Here is a 26,153-nt window from a genome sequence, read left to right on the forward strand (position 1 = left end):
ATTGTCAATAGAGTCTGGCTGCTAACAGCGCACGAGTAGGGCTCCGTTTGGGAGGTGCTCTTGTGGCGATTTTTCCACAGCGATTCATTATAAGGCAAGTTTAATTGAAGATGAAGCCAAGTAAGTTCCTTTTGAAAATTTTTTCAAAGTTTGGTGAGCAACGTCTTCACTCACGCCTGCTCAAGTCACCATCTTCGGTTGCTGGCACTGTCCTGCCGCTTTCCCAGTTTAGGCTGCTGGCACCACTAATGACATCACTCTGTTGCAGCCAGTGAAATAGCGGCAGGGGTAACCCTGTCGTCATATCACTGAATTTTGTCTTCCCCAAATATTGGTTGTGACATGTCCCCACCATCCCTATGCAAACCTACAGCCTTGGTTTGAGTAACCCTTTAATATTAGTCTGTCTACATGTCACCAACTCTCTTCCACCTTCTAAATCATGACTGTAAGCTCAATTTCCCTGTGAGGATCAATAAAGTATCCATCTATCTATCTATCTGTATATCTATGTCATGAAGCTGTAGTTTTGAGTTAACATCTACCTTTTACCTTTTGTTCAGCAGAGATTGGTAATTCCAGGACTGAAATGAACTAAATAATACAAGTAAAGGTGAATGGAGTTTAAAAACACAGCAGAGCACTTCCTGTATTTCCACATGACATCACAAGGTGGAATGCAGTTTTTTTTTTTAGGAATGCAGGGTCAAATGTGTGTGAATGAAACAAAACACAACTCCGGGTATTTGATGAAGAAATAACATAGATCAGAAAATAGCATAATGGGCTCTTTAAATAGTTGTTTATCAAAAAAAAAAAAAAGCATTATTAACACACATTTTGAATTACACCTGTACTGGGAATGTCTATGGACACAGTGTCTTTGAATGCCCGTAAGAGACTTGACAATTTGGAGTTTTTGCACAACAGTGCGTTAGCCAATTCACAAATTTACACAGCTATTCAGAACAGTGGCTTGGCAGGTTTAACTGGAGAGCCAGACACAGCCCCCTCCTCTTGGGTCCAAAGCCGCTAAAAGATTTTTCTAAGTCATGGTTGTAAACTCATAACGCAGCAATGCTTTGAAGTGGCACCAGGCTGATTTGTTTTTACTAGAACTGGACGGGAATCTCAATGATTTATGTGGGGGACTCAGGCACACAGACCAAAGCTTACACATTGCATTAAACATGATGTGCGATGCTTATCAAAATTCAAAATCAACATCTTTATTGTTTGGGTACAGATGACAGTTTCCATCTCAAACAGCTGTGTCTCTCTCCCTTTCCCTCTGGCACCTGACATGTAGTAACTATTGCAGCTGTTGTCATCAACATTCCCTGCGGATATGAGGCTAACTGAAAGCACTACTCTGTTAGAAGCTCTCTTACTCAAGTTTGATTTTAATCTAATCTTTATTTTAACACAGTCTGATCAGAAAGAGCTGACTTGGTTGGAAATTTCTTTGCTTAAACAAGTCTCTCACACATAAAATTCCAGTCACAAGATAGCACCAGCCAACAATCTTTCAGTTAGTCACCACATTTTTTTGTTGAAAATCACGGGTCAGCCCTATGTTCTCTTATTTCTAAGATTTTTCTCAAAATTAAACTCTAAATCAAGTCATTTTTATTCTTTTACTGCATTTAAAGGGATGATTCAGAGTAATTTCAATTTAGGGTCCTGTTTACATGAGAAAGCCTGCGGGTTAAAAACTAAATATTTTATCAGAAGTGCCTTTCATTTACAAGGTGACAGCGTTTTTGGGGCTTAAAAATGCAAAAATCTGAAACTACCCTCCAGAGTGGAAAAGTTGAATACGCTCTGCCGTAGCGTTTCCGTCTACACTGCCCAAGACGCAAAACTGGTCAGATCTGCTCACGTCGCGTATGTGTTTACGTCACATATGTGTTTACGTCACATACGTCACAACCTCGCAGTCTGGCATGCATACCCAATCAAATTCCACACACTTTTGTGTCACCGTATGCTCTCAGATTTCCTCCTGAAAACGCTTGTCTAAATGCGGAATAAAAAGTGAAGACACGACACCACTTTTGCATCTTCTGTTCAGACCACATCAGTCATCATATAAACGTAGCCTATGATTTTTTGCACCATGACCTCTACAATACATCTGTAGTCAACTGCTGCTGCATAATAGGTTAAATGTAAAAAAAACAAACTGGGAGAAATTGGGATACATTCTGAGGTAAATTGATGATAAAGGAAATATGGGAACATAGGGCCTAATTTTGTATAAAAATAAGTTTAAATTCAATAAAGTCAAAAAAGATGTAATTTAATAAAGGCTCAAATTAGGTAAATCATTAACAAAAAGGTGGGCCCAACTGGGGTAACTTAAATCAAACTGAACAGAACAAAACAAACCCAGCCAGACCAAGAACAGGGGTGTTTAAATATATGAGGACCAACTAAAACTGAACAGAAAGGGGAGAATTACACTAAATAATTAAGTAAAAGTACTAACTTAATCAAAGTAACAAGAAGGCACATAAGTATAATACAGAAAATAATGAGTGATAATAAAGTGACCTTACACAAACTAGACAAACAAACTTAATAACACTAACTAAATAATGTTCCTCCCCTTTGCTCGCCGTGGATTGAAGGTCCTTCGCCTGGTCACTCAAACAAAAAAGAACAAGTGTAAAGAAATAATTCAGACTTATATTCACTAAAATGTGTGCACCCAAATTAGAATACAAGTCTAAATGAAGGAATTAAATTAAACTGTGTGCTCTAATTAACGTAAGGTAAATTAAATGAAATAATACTAACACTGTGGAGTGGTGGCAGAGGAATCCACCACACAAACTCTCACTAAAATCAACTGGATAATTTCAGTCTGGGAATTGCCAAAAATAAAGGTCAACAGCAGCTATTAACTTGAAAACTACCATTACTTGACATCACAAGGTGGAACAGAGCATTTTGAGCTTTGGAGATGTAGACAGATTATTAATACAGTGAAACAAAACACAGCACCAGGTTTTTGAGGAAGTAGCGACATTATGACATGGCTTAAAGCCCACAAGAGTCAGTTTTGTGTAATATAGGACCTTTTATAACTGTCAGTAATTGTAAAACCATGATGTTTCTTCTCTGGGTAATCACACACTCAAATCTGACTTGTAAAGAATGAATGAGCAGAGGCCAGAGCAGTACATGGGCTGGTCCATTGTGAGGAGACCAGGGAAGGCATCTGTGGCATGTTGCACTGTGGGTCAAGTATGCGTTGATGGGAGCAGCTTAGACAGAGGGTGTGAAGTTGTTTAGGAGCAGATTATCAGAGCAGCCTTTAATCACATCACAGGAGGGAGGATGGCTTTGGAGCTGGGTGGCCCGGCATGTTTTTGCATCATTTTGTCTTGCAAATGTCCTATTTACAAAACATACACTTGCAATTCAAATGATGTTGCAATGGTTTAGTTGTAATCTTGAAAACTCCAGTCATATCTTTGGGACTTGTTTACCAATTTTTTTATGATGTTATGACCTCCAATACACCATGTCCATACTATGGTGAGCAATGTTAGGAAACCGTATTTCATCTGTACACAATATTAAATGTCTTATATTACATAAAATTGACTCTTGTGAGCTTTTAGCATTGTTAGTTATCTCATCATACATGAAGTTATGTTTTATTTAATTCACATATATTTGCGTAATCCTTTATTATTAATTAGTTTACATGTCCAAAGCTCAAAATTCTCTGTTCCTTCTTGTGGTATTTTTCAAATTAGCGGCTACCTTTTACCTTTTGTTTTACCAGGGCTGAAATGTGCGAAATGATTCTAGTGAAGGTGTATGAAGTGTTTTCAATTTGAGAGAAGAATTGAGCTAAAGTATGTAGGATTTGTGTGTTAAACATATGTGAATGAAACAAAACCCAACTCCACGTCTGTTTGTGATGAGGAAACAACACTATAAGAGACAGAGATGTAGAGTAATATAAGCCCTTTAACAAAATACTGCATCAACCATCAAATCTCACAACGGCTTTCCTTATGTTCCAGCATTCCCCTGTATTTCTTGATTTTAAGAATCTGGATACCAATAATAGCCATTTATTATAGCATAATTTGTACTTATTAGTCTATTGGGTATATTTTATTTTGAAAGAACTGTCCCCACAGGAAATCTATCCAAACAGAAAGAACGTGACCTTTGCTTGGGAATTGAACCCTGGGTCTTCATCTTGCTGTGAGGCAGGAATGCAGCGTTTTTCCTTTTAAATTTAGTGTGTACCCTTTTGTCCTGGTCAAGGTATATTTTCTATTGAGTTTGTTTTTTACAGAGGATAGAGCAATTTTGAGGGAAAAGTATTGCTATGTTTAAAAATAGGAATGCACCAATCCAGCTTGTTTTGTTCTGATACCAATAAACCAATATCTATATTCAATCCACCAAAATTTCGATATCTTTGCTGATTTCAGATACCATTATATTTAAAAAGTAGGATTCTCTTCACACTTTATAACGCATTTAAGAGAAGATTGAATGAAGTATGAACTGAATCCCATAATGATTTTTGAAGCCTATTTGTAACAAGATATACAAACACAGTCTATTTTGCTCTTTGTAGTGGTCGTTCTGTTACCTTATTAATTGAAGCCTTTATGATTTGATAACTACACCAACTTAAACTGTGATTTTGATTTGTTGTAGTAAAGGAGCTGTATAGGTTTATTTTGAGCTACAGCACCACAAGTTGGAAATAAGTATTGTGAAGTTTCCCCTGTCCTCTTGTGACTGGAGTTTTCTCTGAGCTGATTCCAGCAGAGGGTCTCTCAGTGGTGCAAAAGAAAGAGTGGATCAGCTCTCCACATTTCATCTTTATGGCCGGCTGTAAAATCGTCCAGTGAAAACGCAGAGAGCAGGCGGAGGGGAAATGTCACATTATTCTGAGGCAAAAGTTTCAGCTAAAGGACAGAGGCACTTGTGTCCAGCCATTGCACTTTTATTGGATTAGTCTCAACAGTCATTATCCCACTTGTTCACAGTTAATTTCATATTGAGAGATTAAATTTTATAACCTTCAGTTTTGCAGCTGGGAATAAGCAACACATGCTATCACTTGGGAGTAGTGACTGGGTGATGGAGCTTGCCATCATAACAATTGATGCTTTGCAGTGATATTATGATTGGGAAGTGCGTAAACTTGTGATGATAAATACTATATTGAGCTATCGTTCAATAAATATTAGAGGGAACAATCATGTTTGGGGGTCAGTATTTATCGTGGGTATATTTTCTTTGTACTAGATGGAAAATATTTGTTATTTTTCTGTACTACGATGAGATATGAGCTGTATAAAATTTAAATATGAACTCGTATGACACAAACTATACTTAAGTTTTGCATTCTATTATTTATTTATTACAGTTCATGTTTTTTTTAATAATACTGTACATTTACATTCTTATATACAATGGAACATATAACATAAGTGAAATCATAAAAGAAATTAAAATAATCACAAAAAAAAAAAATTGCCCAGAAAGGAGTGGGAAGAAGAAATCTTATTTAATCCCACCCCCACTCTTCTAATTTAGAAAGGTTTTGGTTTTAATCTTTATTTACTTTAGCTATATATCCTCCCGGTGGGAGATGCCCAGAACACCTTCCAAGGTAGGCGTCCAGGACGCATCTGAAGCAGAAGCTCTACTCCGAGCTCCTCCCATGTGACTGAGCTCCTCACCCTATCTCTAAGGGAGCGCCCAACCACCCTGCGAAGGAAACTCATTTCGAGCGCTTGTATCTGCGATCTTGTCCTTTTGGTCATTACCCAAAGCTCATGACCATTGGTGAGGGTAGGAATGTAGATTGACCAGTAAACCGAGAGCTTCGCCTTTTGGCTCAGCTCCCTCTTCACCACAACGATCAGAACAGCGACCACATGACTGCCACCACCGCACTGATCCACCTGTCAATCTCACGCTCCATCCTCCCCTCACTCGTGAACAAGACCCCGAGATACTTAAACTCTTCCACATGAGGCCGGGACTCTACCCACACAGAGTTATATATCACACTTCAAAAAGTTATTGTTATGGGGCTAGTAAGTGTGGATGTCTATGGCAGAATGTTCAGCAGTTACCATAGCAACACAATGAGCTCATTAGCAAACATAGCCAGTTTTTAGGTTGACTGAAAACACAAGAAAAAATACTAAATGGATTTCAATAAGAATAAATGAAGCAGTCGGCTAGAACTATCTTGTGACGATATTTTTATGTGAGAGGGACTAGTTTAACAGCACAGATCAGCTCAGTGTTAAACCAAAACTCAGATTAAAGTCTATCCTGAGCTGCAGACCGAGCAGTGCCTCCAGTAAGCTTCACCCCTGCAGGGATGTTCATGACATCAGCTGCAAAGTATCATTAATATCTACCACTCCTGTTTGAAAATGTAACTCTGGGCCAAAATTACACCCACAACTTTTATATAACATCCAACTGAAATTTGAGCTTGATTCAACTTAATTATAAGAACAACAATTATACCTTTTTAAAAATCAGTAGACTAGCAATTAACCAAGTATTTATTTATTTTAGTTGCTATGATTAATTCTTATGCAACGCAGGTTATATAAACGTACTAGTTTGAGATACTAAATGTCAGTTAGCTATTATAATAATCCCCATTTAAAATTATTAGTGCATGAAATAATTGCCTCAATTGCATTTTATGATTTCCTAAAGCACAGATCAAAACCAAGATACTGTATGTATTTTGCATTTCAAATCTGACAGTCCCACAGCTGTTTTAGTGCAAGTGTGAAGCACCTGTTGTTCAAAGGGGACATGGTGTGAATAGTTCTACCAGCCATTTCCTGCCTCTTTAAATGCATATGTAGGTGACATGGCCAAAAAAAGTTCTCCAGATTTTTGTTTCTCTTTGTTTCTTGTCGTTTATATTTCCATATTTCCATTCCAGGCACAACATCTCATGCCCCCCCACTAGAAAGTTACATAGTGTATCTTTAATGTTCTAAAACTCCCTGTAACTGCCTTGGTTGTAGTTACATGTGTATTCATTTTGTTCCCCCTTTTTGACACCGAAACTTCAAATTTCTTTCTGAACATCATCCTTCTAATTACTCACATTAAAATTTCTTGTTTGTATGTTATTTAAGATATTTTAAATGTCCAGAAATTAGATTTTGGTGTTCTGTTTCCAAGTTAACAGCTAGAGATTGAAAGTTCAAGGGCTGAAACGATCCAAATAATTCTTGTGAAGGTGTATGGCGTTTATAAACATAAACCTGTATTACCACATGCCATCACAAAGTGGAACAGTGTTTTCTGTTTGAGAGAAGAACTCCAAGAAGTCCAAATATGCAGGATTTGTGTGTTAAATTAAACATGTGTGAATAAAATAAAACACAACTCCAGCTTTGTTTGTGATGAGGAAACCTAACATAGATCAGAAAATGACGCAATATTGGCCCTTTAATACTTTTTGTAATCTCATCTGAATGTTATGATCTTCCACCACATCATACCATGCATTGATGAGATAATAGAAATGTCAGAGTAAATGGTACTCTTCAAGCTGATTTTAATTGAATCTTTGCGATGCTAGGTGCACACTTGAGATATAAGTGCACGACGATCTGTGTGCAGCTCGGGTTAAATTGAACACGTTAATGGAGGTGTCCAAAACAAGATGGACAGAGTAGAGGAGTGAGAGATCAACACCAAAGGAGAGACAGAGAATTACAAGAGCCACTGATCCATGCAGAACAATCTGACTTGGAAATAAGCAGAGATTTGTTTTTGAGCATGCCAGTGTACACAAATTTCAAACAAAGTCATTGCGTCAGACAGTCAGTCAGTCTGTATGCGTTTTTCTTAAGGTGACTTTACCAGCGCTGCAACAGATACAGAGAAAACACAAGGTTTAAAGGACTGCTTTTCAACAGTTCAAGTGCGTACAATGGAATTTGGATTTAACATAGAGTACAAGTATATTTATAAATACAATATGAATTTATCCGTATGTGTACAGGGCAGCTTTAAAGGTGCTGTGTTACAAAAAATTGTCTCTTGTGAGCTTTAAAGGGACAGTCCGGAATTTGGACAGGGAACCTCATTTCCTAGTGAGCCTAGAGTGTTGGAGACGTGTGGAGACACTTTAAAAAAATATTTCATCCAGTCCTTGTATTTGTAGAGGTCGCTGGTGCTAGGCTAGTGCATGTCAATGGCCATAGTTATCCTGACACTAAAAACAGTCTTACCCACTCCACAAAGCACCCGAAAAAAAACAATTATAACTCCAGACTGTCGATGTGAATGTCTGTGTTGACAGAATAATTTCTGAAGTAAAACCAACCTTGCATTTGAAGGATTTATGTCTGAGTAGCAGCAGTCAGTTGTACTTCCTGATAGAAAGCTTGGCAGCGGCGGACTGATATCACCTAGCACCTCTCTTACCGGCAAAGTAAAATTTCACCGCTGCTGAGAAAATAGTCCCTCAACATGCGACGATTCATGCGATGCAAGGTTAGATTTATTTCAAACATTATTGTATCAACACAGACATTTACATCGACAGTTTGGCGTAATAATAGATTTGCTTCGGGTGTTTTGTGGAGACGGTTTTTAGTGACAGGATAACTATGACCATTAACATGCACTAGCCTAGCACCAGTGACCTCTGCAAATACAAGGACTGGATGAATTATTTAAAAAAGTGTCTCCACACATCTCCATCACTCTGGCTCACTAGGAAATGAGGTCCGTTGTCCAAAATTCTGGACTGTCCCTTTAAGGCATGTTATAATATTATCTCCTCAAAACCATACCTGGAGTTGTTTTTTTTTTTTCGTTCACACATGCTTGAGTAATGTTTTGTTATTAGTCTGTCTAAGTCTCCAAGTTCAAAATACTCTGTTCCACCTTATGATGTCATGCAGTGGTAGTTTTCGAGTTAACAGCTGCCTTTTAGTTATTAGAGATTCACAATTCCAGGTCTGGAATTATCCAAATGATTCTAGAGAGGGTGTATGAAGTTTAAAAACACAATGGAGCACTTTCTCGATTACCACATGACAGTGTTTTTTGTTTGAAAGCCTAAAAATGCAGAGTTTGTGTGTTAAAATAAACAAAACACAACTCCAGGTATGTTTTTGATGAGATGCTTTTGATCTATGAAAGTACAGACCATTGATCAAAATTTTCCAATTCCTGTAAATGTCAGTAAATTCAGTAAATTAATACAGATTTTTTATTTTGCAGTTTATTTATTCTTCCTAGTAGCAAATTATTTTCATGATTGTTGTACTTTATAGTCAAATATAAACCTATAGCCCGTATTAGTAGCAACAAAACAACAACAAACAAAGCCAGATTGTTATCAAGAGGGACAGGAAAATTATGTTATGGTATTTTGATCTTGGATAGCACAAGATCTTATCCCATATCTACTTTTAGTTTTACATTCTCTCTGGTGTTTGGTAAACTCAAGCCACAGTATGTGACTTAGTCAAACAAGCTAAAATAAAAGCATGAAATGTTTTTTTGTTTTTTCATTTTGGTTGTGTTTATTGCACTGAAAAACCTGCATTCTTACTGTGTGGGCTTGCATCTCCACAAACCTGACCCTTATTTGGCCGGGAGGATGGACTCCACCTGCTTGTTTTCATGAAAATGTAAGAAAAACTCCAAAACCCTAAATATGCAGAGTTTGTGGGTTACTTGTGAATGAAACAAAACTCCAGGTATGTTTTTGATGAGGAAACAACACTATAACATAGATCAAAAAATAGCATAATATGGACCCATACTTCGTGTATAAAAGATGAAAATAAGTGCAGTTAGTTACCCATAACCCAGGATACAGGCGGTGTAATTTGCTGGCGTAGGCAGTCTGAGAACCACAATAGACAGTAGACTCTACACATCACATAAAAGGCTCCTTGTCAATACATGCATTCATAAGAGCAGACATGCATGCTAAATCATCCCAGGCAATTACAGCGTCTCAGCACTATTTCCGACCCGTGACCTCAAATCCACCACGCAGACGTCTCTAATCTATATTTTGATATATTTTAGTTACACACACTTTTTCTGTATAAATCTATATTTATAATTAATATTTTGGGTACTTTTTGACAAACTAAATTACAAGTGGGTTAAGGCCGATGAGTTTATGTCGCCATTGCCGCCCCATGGACTCCTTTATTGATCTAAAGACATTACACGGCTCCCTAATAATAATTCTATTAAAAATGATCGATTTACATAAAAAAAATATGATTTGCATATAAAATAATTACTATATGCGGAATACTTTCAAAATAATTAAACAAATGTGATTAATATTGATTTCTTGTATGTGTAAACAGCTTTGGCACCTCTCTGCAGTGCCACAGACCCCAAGTTAGGAGCCACCAATTTTACCCCTGTTAGCTATTTTCATTTATTATTTAAACAGGCTGCTGAGGTACTTATGAAATGCTCTATTTGGACGTGTTTTGATATGTCTTTTTAGTACTCTGGTAGCAGTTTTCAGATATTGGCATTAACAGAATAAAAAAGTATATATATCAGAATTGAAAAAACAGGGTCCATTTCAAACACAGAGTGAGTGGGTCTGGCTGGTCACATATTCACTAAAGTCACTGATTTCATCTATACTTCTTATGTTTTACTTATGATTGATTTAGGTCTTTTTCACACACGTTTTACACACGACCATAAACTCCAGATTGAAGCATGTTGAAAATGGTTAATGAGCTAAATCTTTTGAACAGCAGCCAGCACCAACCAGCGCAGACCAGCTGGCTCGGTGCTTTCACATGTGGGACACTTGCTGAGGAGGGAACAAGCTTTTGAGGCATAAATTGAACGAGTCCTATAATTGTCTCTGTAGTGAATTTTGTCCCTCACTTGGAGCTAATTAAGTCCATCAATCTATAAGTGCCAGTCGTGTTTAAACAACTTCTGGCATCCACCTCTGGCAAGAAGGACATCTCATAGTCGTCAATATATCTATTACATGGCAAAGATCACAATGTTGTTTTCTCACAAGTCAAATTTAGTACTTTTTAATCATTTGCCTGTGTGTTTAAAAGTGTAAATATTTGTTGCGTATACCAAAGTTTGTTCTACTTTAAGAAACATAGTAAGCTTTACATGTATTTAAAATAAAACTTAACAGCAAAAAACTAAATCTATCCAAGTTAAGATGACTTGATTTAAGAAAGTTTCATCACGATTTGAGTCAAGTAAAAATATCTGCCAGTGGAACAAGACTTTTTGTAGTTAAAATATGAAAATACATCCTGCTACACAAATAAGAAAAAAAAAAAACTTTTTGCGCTTAAAATAAGTAACAAAATCTAATGTTGCTTGCATTAAAAAACACACTTATTCCATTGGTAGATAATTTGACTTGTCAAGTTGAATCGACTAATTTAAGTCATTTTAATTTAACTAGATATTGTTTTTTTTCCAGTGTTATTACAAAAATGAATTGTACCATATAGCTCATGCCAACTTTATTTGTAATGTCACCTTATTTTATTAAAGGGTCTTTTTAATCTATGTTATAATCTAGTCTCCTCGTCAAAAAAAACATGCCTAGAGTTGTTTTGTTTCATTCATTCATCATTTAGTTTTTCTTTCACACCAAAAACACTCTGTTCCTCCTTGTGATGTCATGTGGTAATACAGGAAGTGCTACACAGTGTTTTTTAACTCCACACACCTTCACTAGAATCATTTGGACAATTTCTGCTGTGGAATTGCGAATCTCTACTGAACAAAAGGCAAAAAGTAACTTGAAAATTACCACTTCATGACATCACAAGTTGGAACAGAGCATTTTGAGCTTTGGAGATGCAGACAGACTAATAATGTAGGATTACTCAAACATGTGTGAATGGAACAAAACACAACCATGGGTATGATTTGGATGAGGTAACAAGGTTCTAACAGCTTAAATCTGACAACAGTCAATTTTGCTTAATATAGCACCTTTTATGTATATATTTTGTGTTCAAATACAGCGTTATTTTCCCATATCATTGCAGCAATAACAGGATTATGGACAACTTTTAGTGGTTTTAACCTCAAAATAACTTGAATCTTATAATTATACTTTTTACCTACTGCTGGCTTACACAAATTAATTTCCCCTCCAACAGTGTCTTCTCTGATCCTTAATCCTCTCTCTCCCAAAACTCCCCCCACCTCTCCTCTCTCCTCTCCTCTGTCACTCTCAAAAACAACTATTGGCCCGGGGCACGGTTGGTTCTATTTCTTTTGCTTCTTGACTCAGCCCTGTAGATGATATTCCCATGTTTTTTTTCCCTTCTTTTTATAGCAATCCGTGCACAGGTGTAAGATAGTGAGAGGTGATGTTTCTTTATTTTGGGACCAGGGGCTTGAAGGGGAAATCTCATACACTCACTACATCATTTAGCCATCGAAGTTGCCGCCAGCTACACATTAGCTGGGGTGGTCTGGTCAGGATACCTCTTTACAGTTATTCTGATGGTTGTAATTCACATTTTCATCCTCAGGGCGTGATTAAAAACTGCAGTAAATTACCTGAGTGGTCTTGGATGAGTTTTTAAGAGTCGTATTTCAAATGACGCTATTATACAGTGACAGGATTGTAAGAGAAGAGGAGGTAAAATGGAGGAAGGCAGTATAATGTCGTTTAGAGCTTTTTTTTTTTGGTCTTGTTTTTATCAGAGGTTTCAGGCATGACAAACAGGTGTCAGGGTGGAGCCACAAACATATCTTTGTCCATGATACAATGTCAAAGTGTGGAGGTAAACAAATCTACTGTCTCGCCAACAACAGATGTAACAGGAGATGCTGCCGTGTTGAGTAAGTGAACACTGTTTTAAAGGTCCTATATTGTGCAAAATGGACTTTTGTGAGCTTTAAGCCGTGTTAGAATGTTATTACCTCAACAAAAACATACCTGGAGTTGTTGACTTTTGTTTCATTCATACATGTTTAAGTAATCCTTTATTTTTAGTTTTCGAGTGAATCACTATAGAGACTGGCAATTCCAGAGCTGAAATTATCCAAATGATTCTAGTGATGGTGAGTGTAAAAACACAGTGGAGCACTTCCTGTATTACCAGATAACATCACAAGTATTTTCTATTTGAGAGAAGAACTCAGCCGAAATATGCAAGAGTTCTGTGCTAAACATGTGTGAATGAAACAAAACACAACTTCAGGTTTGTTTTTGATGAGGAAACAACATTATAACATAGATCAGAAGATAACATAATATGGGCTCTTTAAAATTGGAATGAAAATTGAATAGTTTCAAAACATTAGAACATAGAAATGACAACTTTCTAAAAACAAAAAGTTGCTGAAATTGAAATCAAAGCCAGCAAATAGGGCTGAGATATAGCACATTTTTTCCCCTTATATTGACCAATTTGGGTCAAATGCAGAGGACAAATTTCAATATAGGTACATTAAAGTGTACCTTAACTTCAATAAACATTTTTGATTCAGTTTTATGATTACTAAATTTAAAAATGGTTTTCAGGATTGATTTAATGACCATATACAAAACCTTTAATCTGTGCATTTAAATACAAAAATATCGCAATTATTCTTGAATCTTTACCTCAATTACAATTAAATATTCTTTTAATATTCTTTTTCATTGTCCTCAGTTGTTTTTCAGTTGTAAAACAGTTTGTTGTTGATAAAGAAAAGCTTAAAGCCACTTAAACCCGAATTCAACAGCTAAAAAGTCTATAGAAGCCACATCTTTGTCAACTCCTCATTCTGACTGTGAAAAGAGAGGAGGAAACTCAGGATAGTGTTTTTGATAGGAGAAGAAAAGACTTGGAAACGCCCTTCACAACTCAGCTCACAAAGGACGAAACGCGATAGGGCAGCGCCGCGGGGCTTTTTCATGAAGTTACAATGAGCTGTGTCAAAAGAGACCACGCAAAGGGTCCCCAGCAATTATACCAAGGACAGAAAAGTAGCATTGACATTTTAGAAGATGTACCAGTGGACGGGCGTGTGTTTTTGTAGTTCATATTCATACAGAAATATCGCCTAAAGAATTGAATAGTCAGTCATGTTTTTAAAGGTCATATATTACACAAAACTGATTCGTGTGAGATTTAAGCATGTTATAATGTCAACTCATGAAAAAGATACCCAGAGTTGTGTTTTGTCTCATTCACACATGTTGGAGTAATCTTTTATTTTTAGTCTGTCAACATCTCAAAAGCTCTAAATGCTCTGTTTCAGCTTGTGATGCCATGAAGCGGTAGTTTTCAAGTTAACAGCTCCTTTTACCTTTTGTTTAGTAATGACTGTCAATTCCAGGCCTGAAATTATCCAAACGATTCGAATGAAGCTGTGTAGAGGTTAAAAACACAGTGGAGCACTTCCAGTATTACCATATGACATCACAAGTTGGAACAGAGTTTTCAGTTTGAGAGACCTGTTTTTGATGAGGAAACAACATTATAACATAGATCAGAAAATGGTGTACAGTGGTCCCTTGTTTATTGTGGGGGTTATGTTCTAAAAATAACCCTCAATAGGCAAAATCCACTAAGTAGTCAGCTTTATATATTTTTTCAATTATTATATGTTTTAAAGCTGTAAAACCCCTCACCACACTTTATACACTTTTTCACTTTATTCAGACAGGACACTTACAACCCTTTTTGCATCCTTCTTAAAACTTATAGCTGCTGTTGTCCTGTTATTTTCCTCCTCCTTTATATAACGAACCAAAGATTAAAGATTTCTTCAGTTCAGGTACCCAACAGCCGCGTAACTTCTACCTTTTTTCAGCATGTCCAGAAGTCCAACTTTTTGTGCGATGATTTGCATCTTCCTAAGCCTTTTCTGTGCGACCGCAGGAGCCTTTGTCGATGCAGAACGTTTCATCGACATTGTGGGTTTTGTCGGGGAGAAAACTTGCAAACATACAGCACTTCAGAATCACACTGCTAGAGATGGAACATTTATGTAAATTTGGCGAAGGAGACACGGCATGGAGGAGATTGATTGACAATGGTCTACAGTCCCTTAGCCAATCAGATTGCAGGGGGAGGAACACAATGCTCGTTCACATTCTGTAAAAAAATAAAAGCATCCAAAATGGCGCTAAAAAAATCAGCGAAACTGCTGATTTGAACATTTGTGTCTCTTTCATTGTTCCTTCAGATATGATTTACATTGACTTCAAATTTTTAATCAGATGTTTTGTCCAGACCATTACTCTTACAATTACTCCTACTTGAGCAGTAGTTTCCCCAAATCCTCGTGTTCTCTTATACTTGAATTTGAACAACTATTTTGAACTTCTTCTTTGCATAATATTTTCAGCTGCTCTCCTCACCTCTGCTTAGAAGTCACAGTCTTGAAGTGCTAAAGGCCATTTCAATTTTCCACTCTCTATCTTCACTATTGAAAGTGACACTTAAAAGCACCAGGGGGGTTGTCAGTGCCTCATGATGGGTTAAAAGTATCTTTCTGAGGTTCAAAAGTGGCGTAACTTCAGACAAAAGGTTTTTAGCCCTTCACCCTGAGTTTTACAACAGTCCCGCATCTGCTTCACTGCAAAGAGCCGATGACCTCCACTCTACCTCTGCCCCCCCACCACCACCTCAAGAGCAGTGGAGTGTTCTCTGACTGACACGTCTGCCAAGAGGGAGAGGCAATAATAAATATATACTGAACAATAAATATATACACTGAACGCTTTGTTTCACCTTATGATGTCATGTGGTAATACAGGATGTGCACCACTGTGTTTTTAAACTCTACACACCATCACTAGAATCATTTAAGTAATTTCAGCACTGGAATAGCTGATTTCTACTAAACTTAAGGTAAAAGGAGCTGTTAATTTGAAAAATACCACTACATGACATCACAAGGTGGAACAGAGCATGCTGAGCTTTGAAAATTTTGACAGACTAATATTAAAGGATTACTCAAACATGTTTTTGATGGCTTAACAACAATATAAACTGTCTTAAAGCTCACAGCAGTGCAAAATGCATAATATAGCGTAATATAGGGCCTTATTGCATAATATAGGACCTTATAACAAATACTTCATTGCATATATTTGTACTGATAATATTTAAGACATTTACCACAGTAGCCTCCTCCATGACCCCTGCTAAACTCCGTAGCAGCAGTTTGTCCCGTGACTGACAGGTAGAGTAGAAGTAGAGGCTAAGACAACAGACTTGTGGGGTTGATGGTGTTTGAGTGACGGGAGGATTAGTCTTTGAAACAATACTGAGCACCAGAGCCAGCAGTTCAGAGGACGGACCGTCTCTGTTGTTTTTACTTTCATTTCATTCTGTCCTCACCTCCTCTCAGTGACTCTTTCATCTGTGAGGGAACTAAATCAAATGCTTTTCTGGCCATTAAAGTAAAAAAAAAAATCTAAACTATTGACTTTTTGGTGACTCGATAAAAGAAACAAGCTCACAGACTTCAGTGTTAGAAAACTGCTGTGCCCAATGGGAGCAGACGTTGTTGTGCTGTGATGTGACGTCATCACAACAACATTCTTTTCCATTTGTATCACAATGACAATGTGATGCTGCCAATTCCTATGCACGTGATCAATTATGAAAATAAAATTAAACAACGAAGCAAATACAGAACAGTGGGCGTATGCTGGTGGTGGTGAAAACAGGGATTGATTGTTGTTTTGAAAATAAGCTATTAGAGAAAGATTGCTCAAACACGCACAATCACTCAAAACAACTCTCCAAACTCTGAGAGGGGAAATGAGAAGGGGAAACAACGATGACATGGTTAAAAGCTCTGAAAAGTCCATTTTGCATAATAAGTTTGCTTTAATTAGATTTTTTCATTGTTGTTTGACCCCTGTTGTTTGTTTCAGGAATCCAGATGGAGACGTTCAGCCTTGGTGCTACATCGCAGACCATGAAGATGGCATCTACTGGCGCTACTGTGACATCCCCACCTGCCAGAGTGAGTCTTTGGCACTCCTCCTCCTGCTCTCTCTCTCCCTTTCTCTTAGCCTCCTTTCATTTCTCTTTCTCTCTCACTCACTCTCCTCTTTCTTGTTCACCCTCTCTTTGCATCCCAAATTCCCTCTTCCTTTCTCTCTGTACCCCTCTCTCCATTTCATCCTCTGTCTCAATATCCCTCACTCTTTCTCACTCCCTTGAGAGTGAGAAAGACTCTTCCTCTTATACTGCTCCACCTTCTTCTCCCTTCATCTCTCTCCCTACCCCTCCTGTCTCTCTCTGTCTCTCTGTGTCTCTCCCTCTTTTGCTCACTCCTCTCACTCCCTCTTTCTCTCTCTTTCATCACACACACGCACAAAAACACACAAACACATGCACAGTCACGGGTCATGCCTCGGGTCCGTATTTTGGGCACACACAGGTATTTTCATTACTCTGCTCATCTGCACTGCTGCCATCAATAGCCTTTATAGACTTGTATTATAGTTATTATCATCCACAAAAATGTCTCTAATTGGTCCCGTCACCCCTCCCCCTCCGTGCCCGGGCCTGTTCTGCCTATAATATGAGCTGCCAATCATCTCTCTAATTTGACTACTTGTGTGTATGAGTGTGTGTGGGTTTTGCGTACTTTTACCCTTTGGCGTTGTGCTTGTTTTGACAATGTTGTGAGGAATAATTCTATGTATGTTCTTGTTTAGTTGGCTTTGTGTGTGCTGGAAATGAACCATATCTCATTATTAGCAGACTGATTAGTTTGACTGAGTGCTGACTTCAGGACCAGTTTGGTTTCCGTGCATTTGTTTAGACTTAATCCTCTTACGTTATAGTTTCTCCACCTTTTTAATCACCGCTGATGAAAAGAGGCTGAGGTGGAACTGCAGATTTGATGCCAAAGACTTGAATTCCTGCAGAGGTGAATGGGTGTATTAGGTAAACAGTCAGTTGGTCTTAAATATATGTCTGTTTTTTGCTACCTTCTTGCAATAAGGTTTAGAAACAGTTTGAAATGGTTTATGTGAATCAATAAAGATAATATTTGGCTTTCCCCGAGACTACCAGATCTAAACTCGGACTTTATCATTATTATTACGCTATTTTCTGGTCTTTGTTATTATAATATTGTTTCCTCATCAACATCATAAACGGATGTGTGTTTTGTTTCATTCACACATTCAACAGACAAATCCTACATATTTAGGTTATATTTGGTTCTTCTCCCAAACAGAAAGTACTCTGTTCTACTTTGTGATGTCATGTGGTAATACAGGAATAACTCTACTGTGGAGCTTTTCTAAAATGCATACACCTTCACTTGAATCATTTGGATGATTTCAGCCTTGAAGCAAACAGTAAAAAGTTATCTGTTAACGTGAAAACTACCTCTACACAACATCACAATGTGGAACAGAGCATTTGTGTGTGTAGACAGATGTGAATGAATATGTGAATGAAACAAAACACAACATAGGAACATGGCTTAAAGCTCACAAGAGTCAATTTTGCATAATGCAGGACCTTTAAATTAGAGCGAAACATAGTCTAAAATTAGACTAAACCAAGTCTAAAATGAGACTAAACTATGGATTAGGTAATCCTTCAAAAGCATAACAAATACTCAAACTGCAGAGGTCCCGCATACCACAAGGGGCAGCCCACACTCACCACCTACACAGTATTACAGTTAATACCGCTTTGTGCATGTTTATACCACCATACCCCCACAGCCCTGCAGCCTGCTCACTGTGATCCCATCTGAGAGGCATTCTTCACTAAAGGCCACTCTTTGAAAAGCTCTGGAGACATTAGTCGCTCTGATAAAGGTAGCTGTGAGCCGTTAGCTGCACGACCTGGTACTCTGTATGGAGTGTGAGAGGGCAGAATGGGTATTAGAATGACCTACATAAAGGTGCATTGTGTAACATTTCTGGTGGAGGGCCCATCAAATGCTTTTTTACATGGAGATGTTATTGCTTTGTGTGGAATGTTTCACAGTATGGTATTAAACCTTCCTTTCTATCTTCACGGAGACCAGACAAGACCAAGTTATAGGTCAGATCTGTGGAGAGGTGAAAGTCAGAATGCCTGTGTTTCTAGTTATTTCTGAGCTATAAAACCACCTGTAACTGAATAAATGTAAGGTGGAAATGTTTAACCAAAAAGCACCTTTAAAATCCTCTGCAACTGCAAGACTGAAATTATTAAAATGATTCTAGTGAAAGTGTATGGAGTTTAAAAACACAGTGGAGCACTTCCTGTATGACATCACAAGGTGGAACAGAGTGTTTTCAGTTTGAGGGAAGAACCTAAATATGAAGTTTTTCTGTTAAACATGTGTGAACAAAACTAAACAAAACACAAAAGAGGTTTTAAAAATAATACATGGTGCGTTTATGTATTTGTTATGATGAGTATCTGCACTCTGCCTGTTATACAAAACTCTATGAAAACCAGGGCCCTTACCGAATAAGATTATCCTGCCAATGCTCTAAACACTGTGTGCTTATTTGCTCCTTGCAGATGTCTAACTTATTCTAACTTATTATCCAGCCCCAGAGTCCACATGGTGCTCCTGCTGTCTCTGTGTATTGTCTGAAACCCTGTTAAATGAGTCCAGTGTCTGCACCTCCTCAGCGGCCAGAGACACCGCGCTGTGGGCCTCTGTTTTCTTTCAGTCTGTCCATTCTTTTTGTCTGCTCCAAGGCTTCGCTCCATGGACTCAAGCAAAGCAGCAGACCTCCCTCTAGAAAAGTTACATAATGCTCTTTAAAGGCCCTGTCCTACATTTTTCCCCATGTATTTGAGCAAAATTTCTCTTTCCCCAGTACTGTACTTATACTAATATTGTATTTGCAGCTTTTGAGATCATAGTAAGTCTGCTGTGTACTGTATGTATCTAATTATGAAAAATTTTATTGTCCAATAATTAGAAAGTGCATGCTAGCACGCTAGTTGTTAACTTTACTGCCATGTCATAACTCTGCTCTGGTCTCTGAAAGTTATGAAAAGTGCTTATAAACTAGTGTAATGAATAATTAGGATGCTCAGAATGCATAAGGTAAGTGAGGAAGAGCTTTGGACCACTATTTTTCCACAACTGTAAAATCTGGTACTTTAACCCTCTCAGGCTCAAATTAATTTTTAGTATCAGGAAAAATCTGATATTTGGGGAAAATTATAATATGGGGTAGTAATATACAATCCTGACTTTTTTATCCTTTGTGAACAAAAAAAGTATTTTGCACTTCTGGCAAGCCATTTGCGTGGAGCCATTCTTGCACAGTCTGCATCGTCCACGTTTATCAGCATGGATGGGAGAAAAGGCTCCTGATGCATCCCTATGGATGTGAAGTAAGTAGGTAATTGGAATTTAGCTGTTGCAAATCTGCAACACCTGCCTGGAGAGGGTTAAATCACTGTCATTATATACAAAAAAAAAAAAAATCTAACAATTTATTTCTCCAAAGTATAAATAATAATTAGCTGAATAATAATTACAAATGACTGTATGACAGTATTGATTCATATTTGATGAATCGCCTAGCCGTACTCTAATAAAAGAAAGATACATATTGTACCAATCTCAATAAAGTAAATGATGAGCAGCCTCAGGAGTACAGTGGCAGTTGTGAAAATGTTAATTAGTATCTGCTTATGAAAACAGTGTTTGAATTATCATCAACATTATTATTGACCTGTGTTTAACCTCAAGAAAATTGCACCTATTAATTCATGGCAAACACATTCTTAACCCCGGTCACCCTTTACTTTTTGGGTGGTGTTCTTATTCCAACTATGACATTACCTCATCCGACAATCATCTGTAATTACAGAACATCAAAGCTCTTATTAAAGATGCGCTGTGTATGTTTTGGTCACCTGATTATCTCCATAGAGATAATTGCTTTCCATGGAATATTCCACTGCATGGCATTAAGCTTTAATTATCTAAACTATTTTCATGGACACAAGCAGCTGTTACCACGGGTTCAAGCCTTCTTAAGCAATAAAAACACACAATTCAATACAAGATAGATGTATTTAATGCGTAGAATGTATATATAAATGGCATAATTAAACTGTTAGCTGCTGTATTCCAAATAGAAAGTGACCACGGCTGTGCTTCCGGGTCCATTGACTCTAACTCCAATTCCAATTTTATCTGTAAATAAATTCCTATTCCTAATATGGACCTGGCTTTTTTACATGGTTTAATGGTCTATGGTTTAATGACATATCAGGTAAAGCAATAACATCACCAACAGCCAGGTAGACCCACCACCAGAAAAGTTCCATAATGCAGCTTTAAACGTGAAGTGAAAGTAACCGTCTCTGTGTATTTTCTGTAAAACTAGCGCTGTGTCAGCTCCTCCCCCCGCTGCTAAAGACACCGCCATGCTCTGGGCCTCTGTTTTCGTTCAGTCTGACCATTGTTTTGTCTGCTCCGCCGCTTCTCTCCACGTTTGATGTCGCGTGTTGGTGCTGAGAGATCTTTGGTCACTCTATCATCCGGTCCACAGCCCTGTCATCTGGACCATACCACCCTGAAGAGGAGACGCCCCAGTGCAGGCGGGTCAGGCCAGGGCATTGAGTCACCAAACGCTGAAAATACTCAGAGCTGGCAACATCATAAGGAGGATGTCTGAGAGAATGTTGTTCACTACAGATCTTTGGTGCTTGTTTTCAATTAAAGGTGTACGAAGTAATAGAGATGGATCATCATTTTGAGGTCTATACCGATACCAATTGTTTAGAAAGAAAAGCAACCGATATCCCAGTATATACAAATTTTTTGGGCTGATATGTAGGGCAGATTTGGACTTTTTCCCAAATTATGTCATTTAAATTTACTACAAACTCCCCCAAACCACAAACCCAACTTTTCTGGTCGGAGGTCCACTACTTGCTTGTCTCTGTGGAAATGTAATTGCCTTGCCTTTACTCCTTCAGTTACATATTTTGCTTTACAGTCGTTTCTATTGCTAAAAATAATAACTTGAAGTATACACTCTTATGGATTGTCTCCATAAAGATACATACATATAATGTCATGCTGAGCATTTCAGCAAAGTGATAAGCTCTCTATGGAGACAAAAAATTGTCAAAATCTAAAAATATCCCCAGAGAGTTATATAGTTCACCTTTAATTACAGGATAAAATGTACAAGTTGAAGTAGCCTTTTGCATATAAAAGTGTACATTATATTAAAATATTCTCCCTCCATCAGCTTTTATCATTTGAAACCTTAGGCTTTTGAAATGCATGTGGGTAATACAACTTAAAAATAAATAGACTTCTTGGGGTAGTTTCCAGATGCCATACTTGATTATGTTTTACAGTGTAACATACTTGATTGGTTTCTAGTTAGTCTAAGTGACAAAAGCTTTATGTTAACATGATTAAACGATTGCTTTCTAAATTATGCATCCCTACCACCTCCACTCATTTAGGTGGTCATGCACTAAACTCACTAAACCTAAACAACGAATCTGAAAACATTAGCGTATTTATTGCAGGCCACAAATCATGTTGATAGAAGAATACAATATTCTGCACTGTTTACAGATAGTGGTTAGATCGTTTATCAGGATTTATGAGACTGGATAATGTTGCATAATGACCCAGCCCTCAAGCCACACAATAGCCTACTACTACTGTTGGCGGCTCTGCGCCATCCATTTTATCTAAAGTGATTCAGAGGACAAGGTATATAAGATACATGAAGCAAGAATGACTTCAGTCTAATATTAAGTTCTGAGGAGGTTGGTGGTTCCTTTGTTGACCAGTGTTGCTGAGCCATTTTAACAAACAAACTAACACAATTTTAACAAACTAGACTTTTCTGATGGAGGGTCTGCTATCCGCTTGTCTCCATGGGCAGTGATGGGAAGAATACTTGAATGTAAATGTATTTAGTTTCAGAATGCTGAATACCTGCATTAAAATGTATTTTGTAACATGATCTGTATACTGGACTTAGAATACTTTTACATTATATACAGTACTGGTCAAAAGTTTTAGAACACCACACTTTTAAAAGTTTTTTATGGGATGTAGCAATAACGAAAATATTGTATTGTCAAAAGTCTCACAATAATATCGTGGACTGTCACAATATATCAAATTACAAGTTTCTTTGCTTAAATGCATTGTTTTACAGAAGCAACATCTTATAAACAGAGGGAACTACATATCCCATGATTCATTTCAGTGCAGACAACATGAAGAAATATGTGTTTTACTTGAATTCTTGGGATTATGACAGGAATAATTCACATCAATATCTTGTCAAGGTATTTTAAAAGCAAAAAATGTCTCCCATCTACAATTATATTAGCCTCAAAATATCGCAATAAATATTGTATCGTGAGATGCATATTGTGATAATATTGTACCGAGATATTTGGATATTGTTGCATGCCCACTCTTGACCAAAACGTATTCTAAACATTTCATTCATGAAAGTGTCCACCTTTGGCAGATATAACAGCTGAACACACTCGTGGCTCGTTCTTTTTACAATAGAAATCAAATATTCTTCAGAAAGTTCTTCCCAAATCTGTTGCAGAAGTTCCCATGAATGTGTGGCACTTGTAGGTTGCTTGACTTTCACTCTTCTGTGCAGTTCATCCCAAACCAGCTCGATGGGGTTGAAGTCTGGAGACTGTGCTGGACACTCCATGTTTTCAAGCTTTACCATCTTGTTCTTTTTTCCTGAGGTAGTTTTGGCAGACCTTGGACTTGTGTTTTGTTATTTTTTATCTTTTTTTTAACCTCTGACTGTTCAGTTCTTACCTTTGTACCATTTCAAGCTCTTCACTGGACTTGAAATGCAAAAAATAACTGGAAAAAATAATTAGGGTGTTCTGAAACTTTTGACTGGTAGTGTAATACATTATATACTAGAGTAAAAAACACGACATATAATTACAAACAACTTTATTTTTGCATTCATTTATGTCTCTTTAGAGACAAAAAAAAAAATTGCATATACATGCACTGCAAGAGCTATGTTGGGTTTTTTTTCTGACTATTGTGGTGCAGTAGAGTCTATGGGTGCAGTTCAAAACTAAAATTGCTGGATGAAGTACTGCTTTTTAATTTAGAAAAGTGACTGTATTGTTAATACCTCCAAATGAAAATGTTCTGTACCGGAACACAGAATTATTCCAGTGCAGAATACAGACTTAGTATTCAGAACGCATATTCTCTGTACATGTATTCAGTTACTTCCCAACACTGTCCATGGGGATGTTATTGCTTTGTTTGGAATGTTCCACTGTATGGCATTTAACTGATCTATTAGCTGTTTTTGTATATGTGTTTTTATTGCTCAAAAGAAGACATTTTACAGTGAACAGACTGGTGTTTCAACAGTTATGACCTGTAACTTACCTGGTGGCGTCACATTCTCGTCTCCATGGAGATAGATGCTTTTAATGCTGTACTGTGGAACATTTCAGTAATAACATATCCATGGGAGACAAGCAGGTTGCTGACATTGCGCCTGAAAAGTAAACATAAAAGCTGAGATAAACAAGGCATACTGAATAAAAAAAAATATAAAATAAAGATAAATGACTTCAGTAATGCATTTGCAGTTGTACAAATGTTTCTGCTTATGAAAAAATATAGAGTTGTAATTATCACAAACATTATTTCTCCCCTGTGTTTAACCTTCCTTAATTGCACCACTTCTGTTTAATTAATTTATGACGAACAGCCTCTTAACCCAGTCACCCTTTTTGCCTTTTGGGTATTTTTGTGACGCCTTCACTAAACTATGGCTAAAGTCAATATCTCCTCTATTATCTTTAATTACAAAACATTCTTCTCTTCTTGAAACTGAACTTCCTTTAACTTAAGGTAGCGCTTTCTCTGAAGACCTGGGGAGGCACGCTGTTGTTTTGAAGAGGGTTATTTGCTTTTGCCTGCTGAAACATTATGGCAGAGTTTTGATTGACAGAAAGAGGAACTGTCATGTGCACTTGCCAAGTTAAAGCTCTTTTGAACTGTGCGTGCTGGGATCTGATCTGTCAACAACATCGAACCAAGAAAAACGAGTTGGGTCACTCTGAGCTTTCAGACTGCAATAGTCACAGTGCCAGATTCCCTATGTAATTGTTACCTTTAAAAGGGCTTTAAACTACACTACTGGTCAAAATGTTTGGAACACCCTAATTTTTCCAGTTATTTATTGCAATTCAAGTTGTGCAAGTCCAATGAAAAGCTTGAAATGGTACAAAGGTAAGTACTGAACAGTCAGAGGTTAAAAAAAAAAAGATAAAAGATAACAAACACAAGTCCAAGCTCTACCAAAACAAGCTCAGGAAAAAGAACAAAATGGTAAAGCTTGAAAATATGGCGTGGCCAGCACAGTCTCCAGACTTAAACCTCGCTGAGCTGGTTTTGGGATGAACTGGACAGAAGAGTGAAAGCCAAGCAACCTACAAGTGCCACACATTTATGGGAACTTCTGCAACAGACTTGGGAAAAAACTTTCTGACGAATATTTGATTTCTGTTGTAGAAAGAATGCTCCGAATGTGTTCAGCTGTTATATCTGCCAAAAGTTGACACTTTCATGAATCAAAACTGGAAAAAGTGTGGCGTTCTAAAACTTTTGACCGATATTGTATATTGTCTTCATTTCAAGAAACACACAGATGTGAATATATTGTACTATTACAGTGACGCAAACTGGGCTGCTGATGTGAGTGATTGAAAAAGCACAACAGGTTATTGTATCAATCTAAACATGGATGGACCGGTAGTTTCATGAAAGATTAAAAGACAGCCTCCTGTTGCTCTATCCACCTGTGAGCCTGAGTAGATGGCTTTAGCTGCAACCATACAGGAGTGTATGTACTTAAAATAGTTCCTGGAATGTTTTTATGGTCACAAATGTTCTTGTAAAATCTGTGAGGACAACCAGGGAGCTATAGCTTTAGCAAAGAATCCTGTACATAGACATCGCTGCAAACATGTAGACATAAAATACCATTTTGTGAGGTCCATGTTAACTGATGGCAGGATCAGCCTGGAATACTATCCCACCAATGAGATGGTTGCAGATATAATGGCAAAACCAGCAACCAAACTTAAGTTGTTACATTTTGAAATGTTTATGTTTGGTGCACTATAAAA

The 26,153-nt window shown here is 37.4% G+C and overlaps 1 protein-coding gene across 2 annotated transcripts in view; it reads left to right on the forward strand.

Annotated features, from left to right (window-relative positions):
* Positions 1 to 26,153, forward strand: part of kremen1 (kringle containing transmembrane protein 1) — a 115,243-nt gene that overhangs the window by 46,471 nt on the left and 42,619 nt on the right. For both annotated transcript variants that reach the window (XM_055162021.1, XM_020937926.2), the window contains exon 3: positions 16,916 to 17,007. In XM_055162021.1, the coding sequence (XP_055017996.1) occupies positions 16,916 to 17,007 (92 nt within the window). The remainder of the gene's footprint in view (positions 1 to 16,915; positions 17,008 to 26,153) is intronic.

Source organism: Boleophthalmus pectinirostris, unplaced genomic scaffold (genome assembly GCF_026225935.1).
Source record: "Boleophthalmus pectinirostris isolate CB_2022bp ecotype Guang Dong unplaced genomic scaffold, ASM2622593v1 HiC_scaffold_4, whole genome shotgun sequence".
NCBI classification, from domain to species: Eukaryota; Metazoa; Chordata; class Actinopteri; order Gobiiformes; family Gobiidae; genus Boleophthalmus; species Boleophthalmus pectinirostris.